Source organism: Dermacentor andersoni, chromosome 5, assembly GCF_023375885.2.
Source record: "Dermacentor andersoni chromosome 5, qqDerAnde1_hic_scaffold, whole genome shotgun sequence".
Lineage (NCBI taxonomy): Eukaryota > Metazoa > Arthropoda > Arachnida > Ixodida > Ixodidae > Dermacentor > Dermacentor andersoni.
This window is the reverse complement of record NC_092818.1, coordinates 90,250,493-90,272,374: the sequence shown is the minus strand read 5'-3', so window position 1 is coordinate 90,272,374 and position 21,882 is coordinate 90,250,493. Positions and strand designations below refer to the sequence as shown.

At 44.4% G+C, this 21,882-nt stretch overlaps 1 protein-coding gene across 1 annotated transcript in view; it reads left to right on the top strand.

Moving 5' to 3' along the window:
- Positions 1–21,882, top strand: part of LOC126530855 (uncharacterized) — a 53,305-nt gene that overhangs the window by 26,277 nt on the left and 5,146 nt on the right. The window contains exons 2-3 of the mRNA XM_050178159.3: positions 7,336–7,371; positions 12,115–12,255. Coding sequence (XP_050034116.2) covers positions 7,336–7,371; positions 12,115–12,255 — 177 coding nt within the window. The remainder of the gene's footprint in view (positions 1–7,335; positions 7,372–12,114; positions 12,256–21,882) is intronic.

The window sequence follows — 21,882 nt, the reverse complement described above, 5'->3', positions numbered from 1 at the left end:
GCTCATTTTTATCAAATCTGTTTGTAGCTAAGTCAAGGAAGAAGCCCATTTAGTCTCATGGAAAGGAGACACCAATGGGACATTAAGTACGACGGTGTGAATTCACACAAAGCAACATTATATGGATCACACCTCGTGACATATTATAGAGTAGAATCCTACTTAATAGCTATTACAGCATTTTGAAAGGAAGCCACCTAGCCTCTAAAGAGTCCACGGCATACCGACATTAGCAGTAAATTATAATGCTATCCGGCGACTAATGCTGAGATGAAGAGCATTACCAAAATAACGGCCGTTCTTTTCACGTGATGTAGCTAAATGTTTAATCTCGTTACCCCTATAAAATTGCGCTTTTGAACCCCTCTGTTAAATTACTCTATTGTTATTGTAAAGTATTTAAAGTTTGCTGGGGTCCTTATTGGAGTACAATGCTGCCATAAAGGTTAGACGAAAGTGAATTGGTGGCGTCTTGACTGCGTGTGGCCCTTTAAGGAGGTCACACGGCTCTCTATGGCAACTTAGTATCTGAGTCAGGTAGTGACGAAACACTTAAACTAGCAATACATTACAGACAGCGAATACCAAATAGTGAAAGCAAACAGGTAGTATGTGACGAAGGAAAAAAAGAACAAAACTCCGAAAATTAGCAGAAAGTAGAAGGTAAGTGCCGCCATAAAAATTGCCATCGAAAAGAATAACAAAAATTAAACACACACATGCGCATGCACAGACAGACAGACCACACACGCACACAGCATACCATACAAATGTTAGGCAGAACGCCTGACAGTGATGCGGTCAGAAACGCACATGAATGCTTATATATAGATAGTAACTCGTTTTAATTTTATGTATGTATGGACCTGCGTTCAGTTTCATTTCTGGTGGTGCATTCAAATGGCAGTACATAGTTGAAGTAAAGATGCGTGGACAGGTGCCTAAGCAACGGACTTAAAACGCCAAGTACTGCGTCACTAATAATCACAATGGAAACGTTCTTCTTTATTACGTACAAGTGCGTATGTCCTTAAATAACGTAGCCAAAACACTGGCTCGTCACAGAACGTCAATGCGCCGTCCTTTTCTTCGACAAGAGTTCAAAACTATCGCTCTCATCTGGCATACTTTTGCGATGGTATCCTCCTTTTGATCTCCCGCTTACTGACTGCATGAAATAAAATGGAATCCTCTTTGATCCCTGCGCTATGCCACGACGTAACTTCAGCAGGCGTGCACCTTCCACGACGGCAGGAATTTTTTTTCCATCGTATTCGAAGTTGCAGCCGAAGCATCCGTTCTCAATGTTAGCCCCCTTTTACGCACTGCCCGGAGCGCACTCGTATGATGAAATGCCTAGACTTAGAAAAGCCCTTCGGCCCATTCATCGCTGGCGCCGCCGAAGTGTTCGCTTCTCCCCCAACAATGGCTGAAAGAACAAGGAAATCAGTTCGAAATAAAAGTCTCTTAGATCTCGCTTTGGGCGCAATGCAATCACGAACTCGAAAAGAAAATAAGAACGCCAACGCGTGCATGCATTACGGATGGCTCTGCTGCGCAAGACGCAATCGGCTACTACCGCGGCCCATATAAGATTAAGCTCCTTTGCACAAGGGCACTATCTGCATCGCCTTCCCCTCTCTCGTGAGCTGTAAGCCCTGGCCTTCAAATAGTTATGCATGAACGCACTCTAGACAATGGTTCTTTCGTACTTCAGATAGCTAGCTATCCCTCCCCTTCCTCCTCTCCTCGAACCTTTTACTTTGCTGCAACTTTAGCGCTTATATTCTAGGCTCACTGGTGTAGCGCGTTTTGTAATCTTGCGCAGTTTTCGCCCGTGCCTCGCAGTGCGCTCGTATCTTTGTGCAAGAAAATTCGTACCTACATGGGCTCTTGTTGTGACGCGTAGTGCCTAAGTTACAGCTAAGGAGTCCCTTGCTGTAAAACGTCAATTCTGCCCTCACGTGAACATTTTCTGAGTACAATATTTTTTGTGGAGAACATACCATGATTGCCTTCTGTAGTTCTGTCTTGTCGGGTTCTCTGGCGCAGATATTGCGTCTGGCTTCCGCAACCCGGCTGCCAAGATTCTGGCAGTCTGAGGTCACTGATATTAGATTTACCCACCGGGGGCTGTAGTTCCTGTTTGTGCAGTCTCCATATGCCCGCAATTGTGCGCACGAGGGTTCTCGTGGCATATAGTGAACACAGCCGAGCCCTATATCAATGTAGCCGGCGGTATTCGGCCTTTCACCAGCAGAAGGGAGTTCATCCTCTTGCAGCTAGAGAGAGCGGGCAAACGGAGGACTCCCTGGCAGGATATTGGCACGCCTTCTACTTCCCCTGTACGATGGTGTTCGCGAAATTTCTTTTTTAACATGCAAAGCTTGTTTTCATCTATACGTATATGTAACAGTTGATGGGTGTCATTTCGGCGCCGTGCACTTGTTTTGGGGATTTTCTTGCTTTTTTTTTGTCACCTTGAAATAAACTGTCAGTATGTGCAAGCTGCCAGCGGATGCCCTTGTGGGGAACGTTTTAGCAATTATAATTGCTCGAGGAAAGCTTATGCGCACATATGCTGCTTTCTAGCAGGGAAAAATGTTTGATATCATAGAGATTGCGTTATATTCACCTATGAAGAGATGAAGTATCTTTAGGAGTCAACGACGCTTTTCCGAAAATACTACCACTAACCGAAAGCAAAGGGTTTAGTCTATTGTCTTGAATAAATATTAGCCAAAATAATATGTAATACCATCACGGAAGCTATAGGAGCACCGTAGTTGCGAAAAAGCTAAATTTCCACGAAACTTTTCAGTGAAGTCTAAAATTAAATGGAGTTGTTTGTCACTTGAGCGGGAGTTGCGGACGGCACCTTACGATTTGAGTAGGTATGGTTTGAGAGTAATAAAATCTAGTTTTCGCAGGGAAATCATGCTCCCAAAACTTTTGCGGGTAAAGTTAGGTAGCACAAAAAATCAAACGTTTAATTGTCTACCTGCGCACAACATTTTGATCCTGCGCGCAGCAGAAGTCACAGTCTTGCGAGTAGCATAGGTTTAGATTGTCGAGCAGTGAAGAAACAACTACAGATCAGTTAAATATTTGCGGTATAGTACAGATGGATAGTACGATTTCTTCACACAGAACTCAATCAGCAGCACACTTCAACGACTTGCTTTGAAAGAGTAATGTTTAGAACACTTGGGTGCTACGATGACTGGTTCTCCCACCCTGATCACCATTTCGTTCAGTTGAACATGATGTTTTCTTCTTGTTTTTCTATCTTCTCTCCAGTGCGCTTACCATTTCCATTATTTTCGCGTTCCACTTGGCACAAAGTAGATCCTTCGTTCGAGTAGACCCTGGTATAAATAGTTTTCAATCTTTAGTTGCCAAACAGACAAAAAGCCGAAAATAGCGTGCTGCAAAAGCCGACAAACTTGTAGTTGCAAATATCGATGGGCCGGAGCAACCATTTTTACAAATATAACTTGTAGTATAGGATAAATATTGCAGCGTGAAATGAAAACTGTATGTGTAAAATAGTGTGCTGCCAAAAATATAGCGACGCACTGCTGCGGAACCTTCCAGTTATGTGCTATTGCAAAGTATTTTCCCCATTCACACTCTTCCAGTTTTTGTTTACCTGCACAACAGTTTTTTAGCAGACTTCCTTATTGCAACAAAGTTATTTTTTCTGCGTTTGTGACTTCTAGTCACGACCAAATGGTTTCATCAGCGCTAATAATTGATGGAACATCCGCTGAAGCTTTTGGGAATATGTATCTAGCTACTTATTGTGCACTACTTATACATTTCTCGCTCTCTATAGCTCTTGTTACATTTTCCTACGTGTTTTCTGAAGGGGGCAATGATTTTCTGCGCCTCGTTCACAGCTGCACCGTTTTATAGAGCTTTTTAGTCGCCCATCAAGGACTCGTTCACATGAATGCGCAAAAGTTAGTAAAATGTTCTATGCCTCATACTACCTTGCGGCCCATTGCGAAGTTGTTTCTTTAAGGTATTGTTTATATTGAAGTAAACCTTCGATGCTAAATGTGACAGCATTGGTGAATATATAACTCGGATGAGGCTTAGCTAAACTGACGCTTCTTTTTTTTTTGTCTTAATTACGCTGTACTTCTGTATTTACTATGACGTCGATTGTATTCAATAAGTAGAGTAAAGATCAGCAGTATGCCAAGAAATACACGTTTCCTTTATTGTACTTGTATATTCATTTTTCACGCACCAAACACATTACCACGGTGAAACAACCGTGTTGTTTATCTTTACGTGACATCTCAGCCCTAACGAAAGAAGCTAGCATGTATAAACTACACTCAAACTATATTAAGCGCAGAACCATGACACTCACATAAAAGCTCCTCGAATATATAAAAAGCATGCACGAGTCCTAACAAGGAAGAATGCACGACATAAAACAATTTAGTTCCTCGTTAAACTAGGCCGCTGGTGTCAAGGTAAACGCCTTATAGGTTCGAAAAGTACAACTTAAACATTTGCAAAACTATAATAACTGTGACTGTGCCAATGACAAGGACCAGGTCGATTAGGAAAGTTATGTCAACCTGTGACCTGCATCAGAAAGCCGCACCTTGTTCAGTGTCGCAGTCAACCAATCCTTCTGACTTCCTTGAAAGGACCTGAAGTTAACTCCTGTACCCAGCGCACTCGAAAAGGTCAGACGTCGTCGGGAATTCCGGTCATCTAATTATTCCGCTCCAAGTACACTCTCTCGTGGATAGTAACTCCCTTTGAGTTCTGTATAATGTGATCGCCCTCCTGGACAAGTACCGAGTGTTTGGCGGACCTTGGGGCAAGTTCCGGCAGGCAGCTTTAGGAATGCGTTCTCAAATGCCGCCCTTCCCATGTCCGCACTCTCAACTTGGAGCAACGATTTATGCGTTGTTTCAAGTATGACGCTATAAGAAAGCTGCGCATCCTGTACGCTTCCCGAGTTTCTAGTGTTTAGAAAACTGATTATGATTGAACTTCTGAAGTGTTGCCCGAACTGAGAATTTTCAATGGAAGCTATCTTTGTTCTTTGTACTTTGTGAGGAATGTTTTTGCTGCGAAGGCTCCGATGTATTTTTCAAGCACAGTTATTTAACGTTGCACCGTAAAAAAGAAAGTATTGACAAGAAACGCTGTAGCAAAATGTCTGAATTTATACTTTCCCGATAGCTTCGGGAAAGTCGTTCTTGCAATGTGACCGCGAGGAAGTACCAGTGACAACCACTCACTGTACTTGACATAATATTAACGATACATACTCTCGCATACAAGCTCGGGGAACCGGAAGTCTAGAGCCCACTTTATTCAGTCATTCATTGAAGAAGCTTATTTTTATTTCCTACAAAAAATGGCTGGAGAAAGACCTATAGGCACAAAGCCTGGAGTGGGTTCTTGTCCCACGAAACAATTCTTGCAAACAAAGTGCCCACGCCGGCAATTGAATTTCATTACTGAAATTGCAAAATTTTTCATAATGTGTACCGCACATTCAGTTTGGCGCGAACCAAAGTACAGATTTCTTACGAGCACTAAACGAATTCACGATTGCAGTAGTTAAGTGCAATCTCCCTCATGCTGCACTGAAATGAAAGGCAGACAGAAAAATCTCAGTACAATTAGCTCGTAAGTGCTGTCAGCCATAACTGCACATAGACGCTGCGAGAAATGCATGCGTTTTATTATTACAACATAGTGGAGGCACATATTAAATACAATTAACATGCTTTCTAGATTAACAGACCATTTCGAGCTGAAACCACAAGTAACGTCAGACAGCTCCAAAAGCCCCCATAATCAACATAACGCGCTCAACTAACACTCAGACTTACCAGGATACACCATGACAGTACATTTTCATTTAATTGTGATAGTTGAAATAAGCTTGATATTTACCTAAAATGAATATAGCCAATTTCCCTTTCAAAAATGTCAGATGTCAGTCCTTATGCAAGGTAACTTCAACGTACCTTCTGTAAATATTATTTATGGGAAAGCGACAAGCAGAATTTAACAAGAGCAAAAACATGGAATAGTTCACCATTAGAATTGAAACGATCAGGGACACCTACCAGCAATATTCAACACTTCTTGTTCTTCAATGCTATGATTCCTTGCACTGCATCCAAATTTACATCGCTCAGATGTTCAAACTGTTATGTTGTCACCAATTTACATACTGTGCCACATACGTTGCTCGTGTGATCGCCTGTTTATTACCCCCCCCTATTCTATCCGGTAAACCAGAAAAACTGGACGTTTCTACGATACCATAGTTTATCTCTAATGTCGTACGTATATTTGTCTAGAAACAGAAACTTACATAAAACACACCTCAAATTTAGTGCGTCTGCATGTTCTTCTATTGTTATGTACACGTTTAGTTACACATAAACCATGCGCTTAGTGAAAACTTGCATCATATCTGATAAAAGTGCCTGCGCTGTATTGGTGACATATTTTTCTCTAATTGGACTCTTTACTGGCCTTTGGCTATGGGCCCAAACAATTTTTGCATATTTTGCACGACCTCATGTATAAGCAAAGAAATAAGCTTGAAACTTGACATTTCAAGGAGGAAACAGGTGTGCTTTGTAAAAGTTTCGTTCATTTTACTCATAAGAAGAAAACGCAATGTGCTGTGCAGTTGAGGTGCGGACATTCAGTACACACGTTCGCGCATTCCGCTAAAAGCTAAATACGACCATTGCGTAGGACACTGCAACTCTTACAACGTGCGCCGAATTCATATTATACACTGTGAAGCAATGAAGACCTTAAAAGCTATGCAAACAAGTACATATAATACGCTAACCGTAGCAGAACCTGAGCCTTTCCACCTATCCGCACTGTCAGCTCACCTATTGAAATTTCCTGCTTTTATTAGTAAAAGCAAGGAATAAATGAAGTAATATTTTCTGATTTTACGCGCCCACACCACAATATAATTATGAGGCGGGCCATAGTGAGGGCTTAAGGAATAATTCTTACCATCTGGGGTTCCGCGAACGTCCACATGCACGAACACTCTGGCCCCTATCGAAATGCTGCCGCCGCTACCTACTACAAAGCGGCGTCTTGAAGTTAATCAGCTCTTCACTGTAGCCTGTGGGCGACCGCAGTGTGTGCGAACTAAATTCTCTGTAATAGTTGATGTTGCAATGTTTTTTTTCTACTAATGCGCACGCGAAGGTAACAATTAAACATTCTGCTATGAACGTTTGACTTCTTCTTCACAACATTATGCAGAGTGGTGCACTAACAATACTCTTTTGTTCCGTTATCTGCTTCCAGAGAGCGAAGGAATCGAGAACAGACATCGCACCGCAAGTGAGTATTATGTTAATCCGCGCTTAAAGAATGCACGGGTGCGCTCACTGGCGTTGAATTGTTTGTCACCCTCTAGCAAAAAAAAAAAAGAAGGATGTTCACCTCTTTCTAACCTATGTGCTCATCTCAAACTTAAGGAAAGCGTTATAGCTAAATCTAATGAGAACTAGAATTTTACCTTTTAAAGTTATCTTCACTACAGTAAATAAAATCTGTCACATTGGGCGCCTTTCGTGGCGCGGACGGTTGAGATACAAGGTTATGTCCATCCCTGTGAATGCAGTTGCGGAAACAATGTCATCTTGTAGGAAATCATTTGAACGCGCAATATAATAAATTCCAAACATCAAGTAAAGAAGCATAGCTTTATATTGTTCAAAGGTAGCATACAGGTTTTTTTTTTTTTTTTTACTGTATTAGTGATGGCGTACACTCTTTCTAGGATTGGGTGTGTTGTGGAGTGCCTTCCTCTTCATTTTCCTTTTTTTTAGTCGGTTTCTTATACTCTCCCTTTCTTTCTCTCCTCTTCGAGCGGGTAGACATCGTGTGCCTTTCAGGAGAAAACAGCTATCCCGGTCCCTTTATTTCTGGATGGTACTTGTATTGTGTTTATGTCGTTGATGCTACTTAGAAGAACACAACAGAGGCGCAGATATTTCTTTGATTTAATTTCAGCTCTATTCCATTTTCAGCTGTCACTACAACGAAAAGAGAAGTAAAATGGCCGTCGGTAAATGATATGGGCGTCAGTTACGTATATCCTTCTCTAAACCGTCATTCGTCAGCGAAAGTTACGTGGAGTTTTCTGCAGTATTTGCATTTCCTCGCCTCGTCCACGGGATGGTTTCTAAAAGTGTAATCACACGCGAGGTCCGAAAGCCTGAGTGAGAAAACTTTTACTTAGATTCCTTTTCGCAAGCCTAAGTGTGATCTAAAAGCAGCAGTTTTTGTTAATTGTGAGAATAGGTAGATTAAAAATGAAGAAAAGATGTGAAAAAAAAAACACGCAGTTTTCCCTGAAAAGCGAAGCATCGATTGCGATAGCAAATTAGTTGACAGGTATACGAAGTAAGGATAGTAGTTTTAATGGTAGTATAATGTTGTAAACATTCGCTTACTAAATGAATTATCTATTACGGCGTCCAGCACGCACACGTAAGCATGAACACATTGTGTTCGATGACAGTGGAAACTCCCTGTCAAAACGGTGGAGTGACGAAACGCGGCAGCTTCAGCGAGGGAATTGACTTTCGTGTTGTCTCTCGCTTCAGCGCGAACTAAACGTCGAAAGCACAGAGCATACGAAGCTACCGGAACTTGGCGCATGGGCTTTGTCCACATCGCGGATCATTTTGAAGATGAGGCCCGCATAGACGTGCGCTTTATCCACAGCGGAGATCGCTTTCAATATACGCTGGCCGCGCAGCCACGCCATAAGCAGCAGCCGCCGGAGTAGAACGCCTCCCTCCCCCTCGCCTCCCTCTTGTGCCTCGCCCGCGACAGAAAACGGCGCGCTTCCACTCCGCCTTCCTCCCTCGCGCACGAGAGACTAAACCTTTCATTCGCACATAACCCGTATGGCGCACGGCGACGATGTTACCGTGCTTAGACTGAACATCACGGCAATGGCAACAACGACGACGGCAGCGGGAAAAACCCGTTGGGAGTGTCTATGTAATTCCTATCGCACTACAAGGTTGAACAGTCTCATCAAAATCACCATTTATATGAGCGGAGCTTTCAAAGCATTTAACAAGGTTTCATGTAGGTATGATCACATGAAAAGATTGAGCTGTCTTCAGGGTTCACTTCCTAAACTCCATCTGGAACTACCTATAAACATAGTTACAAATTCTTGCACTGCATACACTCACATAAAAACGTGGGAATCTGGAAACGTACTGTGATACCTGCATCGCAAACAAGCGCGAACTGCCATATGAAGTTCTTCACTGAACAAAGGTCCTACCAGCGCACCAATCTTTAATGTATTTGTACCAAACAGCCCTATATAAATCTATTTTACGAAAATTAAATCCCTTTCTAGATAAATAATCAAATGAATTGTATTTAAAGCGTATAGAATGAGACAGACGCTGTGCGAGAGAAGTGCCTCGAGCGACCAGTCGCGCGGCAATTTTGCGTGCATTTGCGGGCTTCTTTCACGCTCGGAGAAACATTTTTATGTAGCACGTGTCGCGAAACAGAAAGCTGTATTGATAGTTTTCAATGTTGCGATACAATATTCTTATTGTTACTTTTCATCTAGTTATAATATTTGAGAAATGGGATAATCAATTAAAACTAATTATGCATTTAGGCGGAATGCAAAAAATAATCTTAGCATCTCCAAGCGATGGCCAACAACATTACTTCGGTTCTGCCTAGCTACGTGGCATTTGCTTATTTCTAATGTTTGGCTCAAGTTACGTGGGACACCGCGTATATGAAATGTCACATAAACATTCAGAACTCTTAAAGCACGTAAACAGACTTGAGACGGCATACAGCTAAATGTATGGAAAGAAAGCACGACTAGATAACCAGATGCCGAGAACGAAGAGGTGGGGCATATTGTATTTCATGTTAGCAAAAGCATGATCGCATAACTTGCACCAACCGGCTTCACGAAACACAAGAACGTAAGAATCACTCGCGCACACGATTGCAACAAGGGCCTTTTGATGTCAATATTCCAGCACCGTTGGCGATTGCCTTCAGGTAAGAGTATGGGATATCTTACAACCTGAATACAAGGATAGCCACCAGGCGCTCACAAATTCAACAGTTGAATACGTTGAATATATCGCGATCAATACAGATTATTCACCTTCTGAGCAGAGGCTTAATCAAGCATAACATGGTTGAGAGGGCGTGCAATTTATTGTTGCAAAGTTGTGTAGAGAGAGAGAGAGAGAGAAAGAACAATGCAGAGAAAGGCAGGGAGGTTAACCAGAGGTAGTTCCGGTTGGCTACCCTGCGCAGGGGGAAGGGTTAAGGGGGATAAAAAGAGTAACAGAGTGGAAGGGGGAGATAGAAAGAAAGGGAGACACGCACGAACAAAGCGCGTACACTACAGAGCGATAGGGGGCGATATTCTTAGAGTCAGTCGTGAAGCCTTGTGGACCGCAAGAACCTTAATAGCGCGAGTAAGGCCTTCAACGCGGATGTTGTACATGATTGTGGAACAAAGGCGGGCGCCAACAACGGATTTCAGTTCACAAATTGAAGGTGAGAAAATTGGTTAGGCTATGGCATGTCAAAAGAAGCGACAGAGGTCCCCATAGATATGCAGGTGAAGAACAAAAAGTACAAAGCGGGCGGAAGAGCAAAGTAAACGTGCGCAAATGCTGGCCGCGTCTGCCGCCAATATTCCATTTATCTAAGGAGCCAATGATATTCATTTATACTAGGCTCATGTTCCTGCATGCATATGTTTTATATACGTATCTTCGGTGGAGCATGATAACATCGTTCACAGAATACTTATTAGCAATGCTTAGAACTTACTTATGCAAATGCTTTTACCAGCGCCATTTCGGTTATTGACCAAAGAAAGTCGGATGATAAATTCTGCAGAATAAAAATTTGTTATGAAGCCTTTATATGTAAAGCAGTGCAACTTGGTTGGTTGCGAAAATTACGACTGTGTTACACGCAGTGTGAACAATTCTTTGCTACAAACCATAAGTGTCAGCGGGCACATTCTTCCATTATTTCCGATGTCTCGTGATTTAATCTCCCTCTCAGCGTCCAGTCGTGAAATGAGAGCGGTCTTAATGTACACGCTGTACTTTCTAATCACGCCAATTCTGCGTATAACCATCGCCTTTGCGTGGCGTTTATTGCATGATGTGTCCAGTCTGGATCTGACAGAAACTGTATGCGATCTTGTTCAACAAAGCCTTAGCTGGCTTGTGTGATGACTCGTGATGCACTGCGAAAGGTATTTCGCTCCACGCTGGGAAAGCAGGCGAGCGCTTTGTAGCTCCGCAACGAGTATGTGTATTCTGCGTAATAGCCGGATTTCTTTTGCGAAATGAATGCTCCAGCGGCCGCAGAGCGACACAATATAATTTATCGTGCTATTTTCACTGCGCGTCTGTGCCAAGAAAGATAATCGCTTGAATACATATTTGACAATTTTAGCAGCAACAGAAACACTTGGACATTATTACCAAACGTCCACATGACTACACTCCGTTTCATACATAGCAGTGAAGGCTGTGGAGACTAGAGAGACTTCTTGTAGTGGCTTCGTTCGCACTTGGATACGGTTGGATATTTTTTTACTGCAATTGTGCGCAACTGCTGTGTATATAGGTTCGGTATTGAATAGAACATGTTTTTATCCTTAGCAACAAACACACTGTGGTACACGGCTGCCAATTCGTTGTTTCAGATCATGATTGTTTTCTTTGTTTGTTTCGGCTCTTTAATTTGCAACCCGTCGCGAGGAGCCTGACGTGCAGGCTCGCGCCAGCGAACGCTGTTGGCGCGTAGCGAAGCATAGACGGAACGCGCGGAGTGATGACTTTACCGAACTTGTCACGTAGCGTTCACAGCGTTTACTGCTATGTATGGTACGGAGTATAGGAGGAGCGTTTAGAACACAATGTGCTACGCATAACCACAGTTAGGCTACACTAGAATGCCAAGGTTATGCAATGGCGTGTCTGAAACTTGCTATAGAATCGCGTCGATGAACTTGTCTTATCTGCATATTTTTGCCTTATCGCCCAGGTGTAGGCTTCTACATCGGTGACCCGTGCAACCAGACATGCAGCAGCGTCCTATACCACGTGTTCTGCAACCTCACCTCCCGACGCTGCGAGTGCAGGCTGGAGTATCCAGTCAATGTTAACAACCGACAGTGCGTCAAAGGTGCAGTCACTATCTCTGGTCTCTTCATGCAGTTTGCCTCAATATTTCATAGCAGCTGGAGAAACAATGCAACCATTTACAACCTATTTTGATAGCTTCCCCTGCTACCATCACGCACTGGCTTCATTGAAAAAGCTGCTTTGTATGTCGCCCCTGCACGGTCATCCTTCCCTTTCACGTTTCTTTTTTAGCTTTCTGGTTTTGTCGCTAAATATAATTACCGACTGAACGAATTATTGAACAGATGCGTTAGTGATGGGTAAAATGTGCAAACAAATCAGCCAAATAGAACAGCAAATTATCAGGAAGATCGTAATCTTTTTTTCACTTATTGAATCACGTGGTTCACATGGCCTGAATTTTCCAATCTGCGACAGAAAGGAAAGACATAAGAAGGTAGCTAGCTTTTTCAATGTCAGAAGCAAGCTTACATTAAGCATGCCTGCTATCTCTTCTCACCTTGATGTGCTTTCTCGCACACCGATGTGTATTACTACTGTGAGAGTGGCCAGTGTTGCTCCGAGATCCGTACTGAACTGCAAACTCAGCATGACAGGCTCTGTGGCCAGCTTAAGCAGAAAAACTCCAACGGTTAGCGAAACCTCCTCAACAAAAAAATACAGCATTTATCCCGAAACTCGTGGTGATAACACCGAGAGATATAGATGCAGTTACCTTAGGATGATGATATTTGGCTCACATGGTATATGCCGTAGAGATGTCTGAAAGCTATGATATCAGAAAACATTTAGCATTTCACCTATTTTGGCCAAACCCACACTTCAGCTACTTCGAATTCTGTGCAACTCTTCGCACTCTCCTTACCCCATAACAGATATATCAAAAGTATAGGATACAGGCGTAGTTAGGCAAGTTCTTACTCAGGTATGTTAGGCACTTTTACTAAGGTGTCTTCTGTTAGGATTTGTTTGCTGAATAAACATTACCCGAGAAAACTGGAGGACGCTTAAGCTTCCCATTTAAGAGTGGAACACGGTAGCATTCAAAGATTCCCGACTGCTTCTCATGCTTCCCGGCGATTGCAGCTTATGTAAACATAATGTTTACCAGGAAACGCTGGCGGCGAACGAAGGCGAGCCTTGTGGTTGAAACGCGGCCTCTTTATTTATTTATTTTCGATGCCCTCAATCGCCGAGGCATTGCAGAGGGGAATGGGTGACAATATATAAGCAAAGAAAAGAAGAGAATGAAAGGTGCAGCGTTATGCAGTATTAGCGAAAAATTGTAAAAGTGAAATGAAATATAACAGAATGGTACTAAAACAAATATAACAGAACTGAACAGAAATAGACACAGCATGTTATACAATACTTGTGGCAAAATATGAGCGTTAGAGAAATTTGGGAAAGGGAGAAAAGAACAGGAGAAAGAAAAGCAACGTGAAAAAGCGAAAGAAAATGCAGGCATCGCGACACATGTAAAAAGAAAAAGAAAGGAGTGAGGAGGAGAGATACACGAGATGATTAAGCAGCGCTATCACAATGCAGGTGCGCAGATTAAGAATGGGAAAAAAGACAATGATCAGAAATGGAAACAATGTCTTCTGGTAGATGGTTCCAATCGCTAGATGTGTGCGGTATGAAGGAAAAATAAAATGTGTTTGTGTTGCAAAAAATACCTTTAAGTTTGTGTTCATGGTCAATCCGTGATGAGCTATTAGAGGGTGGCGTGATAAGCTCGGTACGTAGTGATGAATGATGGAAGACCTTATGAAAGAGACAAAGGCGGAAATACTTTCGACGCAGTGACAGAAATGTCAGTGATAGAGCTTGTTTCATTGCTGTTATACTTGTTGTACGATGGTAATTATAAAGAATGAAACATGCGGCGTTATTCTGATTTAATTCTAGAGACCTCATTCAATTTGCGTGATGAGGGTTCCAGATTGTAGCGGCGTATTCGAACTTCGAGCGCACAAGAGTTTTGTATGGAATCATACTCATGGGAGGTGGACATTCATTGAAGTTACGTCGTAAGTATACTAATGTCTGGTTAGTACGGTTACTGATCATATTAATATGAGTATTCCACGTTATATTGTACGCAATAGTAACCCTCAAGTTCAGGTATGATGATACATGGTCGATTTCGATGTCATTACTTTGTACGTTGAGGAGCTATCATACTGCCAATAAACAGTCATTACTTTGCAGTGGTTAGGATTTAAATTCATGAGCCAGTTATCGCACCAACTTGCAATGTTATTAAAGTCCGTCTGCAAGATATTTTTATCGTCATCGTTACGTATTTCCCTCTGAAGTAGATAGTCGTCCCCATACAAATCCACAGAAGAGTTCCACAAATCCACGAAGTTAGGCAAATCGTTAATATATATTAAAAACAACTGTGAGCCTAAAACTGAACCTTGTGGTACTCCCGATGGCACTTCTATTTCAGGTGAGTAATGACCAATAATTGTGACGTACTGGAGGCGGTTTGTCGGAAAGTATTCGAGCCAAGACAGTATGTTGCAGACTAGATTGAGTGAGAAGAGCTTAGACATTAGTAAGGCGTGAGTAACTTTTTCAAAGGCCTTCGCAAGGTCCACAAAAATGCAGTCTATCTATGAGTGTTTGCCAAGTATAGTATGCAGATGATTAGTGAACAGAAGTAACTGGGAACAGAAGTAACGGCGCAGGCCCATCCCTGAGTGAGTGAGTGAGTGAGTGAGTGAGTGAGTGAGTGAGTGAGTGAGTGAGTGAGTGAGTGAGTGAGTGAGTGAGTGAGTGAGTGAGTGAGTGAGTGAGTGAGTGAGTGAGTGAGTGAGTGAGTGAGTGAGTGAGTGAGTGAGTGAGTGAGTGAGTAAACACTTTACTGAGCTCTTAATGGTTTTTCTGCGGCTGGGGGGATTCTTCAGCGTAGTCTTCTTCCCGGAGGTAGTAAACAGACGCACCAAACCTCAACTGGCAGCTCAAAAGCGGTTCGTGTTTGAGTTTGCGCTAAACAGAATGATGTTTTCTCGTATATTCAAATTACAATCCGACGCTTTCCCATCTGTAGGCTGTGTTGAAATTGTACTTTAGAAATTTTCTGACGCATTTTACTTTGAGAAATTTAATTAGTTCAGTGACGCCTCTGCGCCACGCGGAGAGCCTGCGTTGCTCGGGGTGCGTGGTTCTGGAAGATTTTTCTCTCACGTACAACGCCGGGGATGCCGATGCCGACACCGGATTTTCCGCCACACGGGACCCTTCACGCTTTCGCGTTAAAATCTAGCAGAATTATTCAAGAGCTCTGGATAATTGAGCAAATGATAGCACATGACAGCTGTCACTATAGGTGTGGCATTAAACAAGAAAAAGGATGGGGTGAGGATTGTTCGACTGTCGTCAATGTGCCAGCCTGCAATACTTAGGTGCAGCAGGCAGGGCTTAGCTTCTTGTTTTAATTCTTTCATGTTTATTAATTTTTATTGCCCAAGACAATCTTTATGTCGTCAATTTGCAGATTCGCTTAGTGATCGTGCGAATGCTTTTTTTTTTTTCGTAAACGATTGCTGCACCGAAATGGCTGCACAGCTTACGCTCTGTTATAGTATACCTAGCGCGAATATTTTACTATCTTCTGATATGTATGTTCTAGTACGTATCTGCCAAAAGTTTGTGGCTGGTCCACGAAATATCTAGAGATTACAAAGAAAAGCGCACCCTCAAACGACCAGATAAGGCGCTTTTTTGCAATGACAAAGCGACCAGACGTTCCTTGTAATTCGCGGCAACTTCTTTGAGAAAGAGGATGAAGAATCGTATGCTTTCCCGAGCAATCGAACGCACTTTGTGTGACGACAAGAGTTGGGCGTTTATTCATCAGGAAAGCGGAAAGGACAAAGCCAACCGAGAAAGCACAGAATAAACGAATTTGTGCGGGAAGTCCTCAATACCGAGCGGATGAGCAAGGAAATGTCCACTACGAATGCCACGATTGCTTTATTTTTATTTACTTTAAGCGGGGTGCTCAGAATCGCTGGTCACGTTGTGTGGTTGGAGTCGCTTGGGATGCGCCAATTGTAGAGACGAGGAAAGATGGATAGAGCTGAGGAAAAAGTTGGGAGACCCAGTGGACGCTGTGAACTTAGTGGGAGTATCGTGTGACCCGGAATACACAAAAGCAGGATTCTCAGTACGACGCATCGAACCACCCAAGGCATTAATAGAAACAGATCTGTTTGCGCAAGGAACGACAAAGAGAACAACATGGACCGTTTTTATGAGAGGCACGTCGGTACGCTCTTTCAGTAGTTGCTGCATTCTAGATAAAGTGCCCCCTACCGGCTCACAAGGTCACGCCATCGACACTTTCAATTACGCCTTTATCAGCTTGGTGTGCTGCCTACGTTCTTGCGGCAAATGAGCGGTGGAAGACGTAAAGGGGTTGCGTCACTGGAATATTCAGTTGTTACCGCATGACAGAATCGTGTACAGAAGAATCATGTTTAGGTGAGTTGGCACAGCAATCAATATAAACGTTCAGCCAGCCCAAGAGCACCGACGAGTGCTAGATGGTGCACGTCGGTGCTAAAACAGCACGACAGAAGTGGCCAAAGCAAGCAAGACTACAAAGGCCAAAGCGCTGCGTCGTTTGAGTTTCAATGTGGAAGCATTAATGCCCCATTGCACGAACATTCGACGACGTATCCGGCGTGACCGAAAGATGGTACTAAAATTGACCGACGGCGCAACGAGGAAAAACACGTCAGAAAAATGCTCGGATGGACGTCAAATGTATCAGGGAGGTTCCTGTAAACAAAGTAAATAATTGGATATGAAACGAAAATTTGGTAAATTTCAATCTGGGTGCGAATCAAACCCGGCCCTCGCGGGGACGAGATGACTACGCTTCCCCAACGCTATCGCGGCTCCACGATTGTCATTGACTATAGGTGTGCCTAATGCGTGGATCACTAGGTACGTGAGAGAGAGAGAGAGCAAATGATAAAGGAAAGGTAGGGAGGTTAACCAGGACTGAGCCCGGTTGGCTACCCTACACTGGGGAAAGGGAAAAGGGGAAGGTAAGATTAAAAGAAGAAGAGAAAGTCTACTGGGTGTATCGTTCGGTCACTCAGTTCGGATCACAGACGCTGACTCAATCCAGTTGCCTTCAAATATCGCAGCAGAGCTTTTGTGGCCTTTTGTAGCTGCGATATGCGAGGCCATGGTCCCAAGATCTTCTTCAAGGTGAACGGTGTTCTATCTAGCTGATTGAGAGCTGTGCAGAGGTCATGTCTTTCGTTTTGAAAAGATGGGCAGTAGCACAGTAGATGTTCTATAGTTTCCTCGGCACCGCAGGCATTACAGTCGGCGCTATCAGTCATTCCAATCAAAAACGTATATGTATTGGTGAATGCGACGCCCAAGAGTAAGCGGCACAGCATTGTTTCTTCATTTCGCAGAAGCGCTGGTAACAGCCGCAGTTGCATAGAGGGGTCGAGGGAACGCAATCGTTCTTGGGTTAATTCAGGTGTGTGCCACCTCTCTAATGTCATACGGTGTGCTACCTTACTTAGGTGTTGGGCTGCGTCGGTCCGCGATAAAGGTACAGAAACAAGGGTTGCTCCTTCGTGTGCTCTCCTAGCAGCTTCGTCAGCGAGGTCGTTGCCGGAGATACCGCAATGGCCAGGCAGCCACTGAAACACGACGTCGTGTCCTTTCGCTATCATAGGATGGTGCATTTCTCGTATCTCCGACACTAGTTGTTCACACGACCCGCGACGAAGAGATGACAGAAGACATTGTAAGGCCGCCTTCGAATCGCAGAATATTGCCCACCGATTAGCGGGTTGGTTGTTAATGTAATCAACGGCACCTCGGAGGGCAACAAGCTCCAATCCGGTCGATGTTGTCATATGAGAAATCTTGTATCGAACGCTAATTGATCGTGATGGTATAACCACTGCGCCGGCGGAGCTAGTCTGAGTGGAAGAGCCATCCGTATATATGTGGACTCGGTCAAAGTAGAAAGTGTTCAAACAATCCAGAGCTGCTTGCTTCAGGGCCAAAGTAGGCAGGTCGGTCTTCTTCCTTATCCCTGGAATCGTGAGACGCACTTGAGGTTGTTCTAAACACCACAAAGCTGAGGTTGAACGTGCTGAGGGTGTGAAGCCCTATGGTAGACAGGCACGATGGATGCTGACCTCGTTGGAGAAGGACGCCTGTGGTCGTCGTTCTGGCAGGCAGGCAAGAGAGCTTGATTGCATGCGTGAAATATGACGAACATGGGCCCTAAGCGTGTCGATGCTGATGTAAGTCGCGATCGGATGGTCTGGAGCCATTATGATGGTTCCTGCTGTTGAGGCGCTCCGCGGAAGTCCTAGGCAAACACGTAGTGCCTGTGCTTGCACGCTCTGTATTTCTCGAAGATTTGACTTGCATGTTTTAGCAAGCACGGGAGAACTGTAACGTAGCAATCCGATGAAAAGTGCTCGATATAACTGTAGCATGGAGCCCACTGAGGCTCCCCATGTTTTTCCGGCGATAAACTTGAAGACATGAACAATAGATGTGAGCTTCTTCTTCAAGTGGGCAACATGAGGGCTCCAAGAGAGGTCCCGGTCCACAATGACACCCAAAAACCGATGATTTCTCTTGTAGAAGATAGGCTGGCCATTAATGCACACTGGATAATGAGACATTGGTTTTCGTGTGAAAGCGACTAACGCACATTTTTCTGTTGAGATGGTAAGGCCCTGTGTGTGGATAGTGAGATGCCTGTGTTGCTGCTTTCTGCAGCCTTGCGCGAACCTGCAGACGAGTGACCGCTGATGACCAGATGCAGATGTCGTCGGCGTAGATTGAGACACTCACTGTTTCCGGTAGGGATTCGGCCAGCCCAAGAAGTGCGAGGTTGAAAAGAATAGGGCTTAGAACCCCACCTTGCGGAACTCCTCGGCATGTGTAGTGGTCGGTAGTCGGACCATCTTCCGTACGCACGAACACGGACCTTTGTGTCAAGTGGTTCCTGATCCATCGATATACTCGCCTTCCTAGTTCAATTGTCAAAAGTGCGTCTAGAATGGGTTGATGGGAAACGTTGTCGTAAGCTCCTTTCACGTCCAGAAAGAGCGCTACTGATAATCGTTTCCAAGATTTTTGCGGTTCTACAGATGACACTAAATCGATGACACTGTCAATCGATGAACGGCCTCGTCGAAATCCCGCCATAGAATCAGGGTAAATCTTGTGGTGTTCTAGGTACCATTCCAGACGCATGAGGATCATGCGTTCCATGAGTTTCCCGACGCAGCTTGCAAGTGCTATAGGCCGATACGATGCCAGTTCGAGCGGCGACTTTCCTGCTTTTAGTAGAGGTACCAGGCGGCTGCGTTTCCACTCCTGTGGGACGACACCATCTTGCCATGAACTATTAAAAAGGCTGAGGAGTTCTCTTCGTGCTTCTCGGCCTAGGTGGCGCAAAGCAGTATATGTTATGCCATCGGGCCCTGGTGAAGACGAACACCTACAGAGCGCCATAGCAGCTTCTAATTCTTCCATAGAGAATGGAGCCTCCATGCTGGTATCTCGTGGACCGGGGATGTCGCTTAAAGCCATGTCAGGGACTAAAACTGTGCCGCCGGCGATTTTCGCGCAAAATTCCTCTGCAACGTCTATTTCGCGGCGGTTTTGATAGAGAGCGAGGGCGTTAAAAGGGTGTCGTTGCTGGGGTCTTGAGCAAAGACCCTGTAGGGTACGCCACACACGGGACAATGGCTTGCGGGGGTCTAGTGACTCGCAAAAGCATTTCCATCTTTCACCCGCTAGCTTATCCATTCGGCGTCTTATCTTCTTTTGCATGCGCCGAGCTTCTCTGAGGTCAAGAATTGACTTTGTGTGCGCCTGTACCTCCTTTCAGCACGGCGACGTATTGTACGAAGCCTTTCCAATTCAATGTCACTCTCTGTACGCTTTTTCGAATGTGTGAAGCAACGCGTGCATTCTTGCATTGCGTCTGCAATTATGTCTTCTAATGTGCGTGCGATATGTTTCTTGCAGGTGTCTTCTACTCGATCTTGAAAGACTGACCAATCGATTTGACGAAATACATCCGGTAATGCGGCGTCTAGACCATTGATTCTCACATAGGTCGGAATATGATCACTTCCATGGGTTTCAATATCAGTGAACCACTGCACGCTCGAAGTCAGGCAACGTGACACCAAAGTCAAGTCAAGGCAGCTACAGTACGTTGTTCCTCGCAGAAATGTCGGACTTCCATCATTTAGAAGACACAGGTTGTGGCCTGATGCAAAGGATATTAGTGACCTGCCCCTCGAATTTATCCTGGAGCTTCTCCATATATGGTGGTGAGCGTTGAAGTCCCCTGTTATTATCCAAGGACCGGGAGTAGTAGCCATAATATCTTCTAGTCTTTTGCTGTCAAACTGACTTGTTGGGGATAGGTAGACGCCAATAATAGTGAAAGACAGCCTCTTCTTTTTCACACTGACACAGACGTATTGGTTAGCGTCGTGTGTCGCTACGGGTTGTGAAAAATACGTTAGGTCCTTGCGAATATAAACCAGAACCTTACTACTACGGGCACACGTTGTTGAAACAAAAGGTTCATATCCTGATAGTCTTATGGAGGCTGATAAGTTCGGTTCACAGATCACCAGTATAGGAAAGTGGTAGTCAAACACGAACTGTCGAAAATACGTGACCTTAGGACTCTCGCATTCCATTGGAATATGAAGGCACTTCTGACATCATCCCGGAACGATCGCTGTTGCTGTCGATGAGCCATGGTTCTGCTGTAGAAGTTCTCAAGCACTGGACTTCTGAAGGCTCGCTAGAATCGGATTGATGGCATCCAGCACTTGCAACGCACTTCGAGCTGTTGGTGCCTGCATCTTGTCCAGAAGAACACGCATAGCACTTACCAGAGAGCTGATCATGACAACAATTTGTTGATCTTGGTCCGTCAGTTTATCAGGAACAGTCGAAGTGTCCCTTGCTGTAGATGTCTGATTTCGCTCAGTAGGAGCACGTCGCCTCGGGAGTGCAGGCCACGCGTCAGCAGCAGGGCTGTTCGTTGCATCTTTGTCCTTTGAGCTGACTGCGTTTGGCCTGGGCGGAAGAGTGGGTGGCAGTGTACGTGGTGGACGCTCTGCAGAGGCTTTGGAGGTTCGTGATCGACGTCGGCGACGCGATCGTCGCCGCCTAATAGATGTTGCTGCCTCTCGGTGAGACGAGTGGTCTCTAACCATTTTCCTCAATATTGCCATTTCCTTGCGAACTAACGGGCATTCCTTCGAGGAGGCATCGTGAGGGCCGCTGCAGTTTGTGCACTTCAGCACACTGGCTTCGCACGTGTTAGTGGTGTGGGGCCCAGTGCAGTGAGAACAGACGGTAGTGTTCTTGCACACACTGCTCACATGCCCAAACTTCATGCACTTCCAGCACTGCAGCGGTTTTGGTATGAAAGGGCGAACTGCCCGTCGGAAGTGGCCCACTTTTACATGCGATGGTAGGGATTCGCCTTTAAATATGATTTTGACACACCGTGACGTGCCGAGACGAAACGCGTTTGTGATGATGGTGTTTTCTGTAGCTGGCTTGATTAAGATCGACAGATCGGAGTCGACAATGGTCTCATCAACATCGTAAATTACGC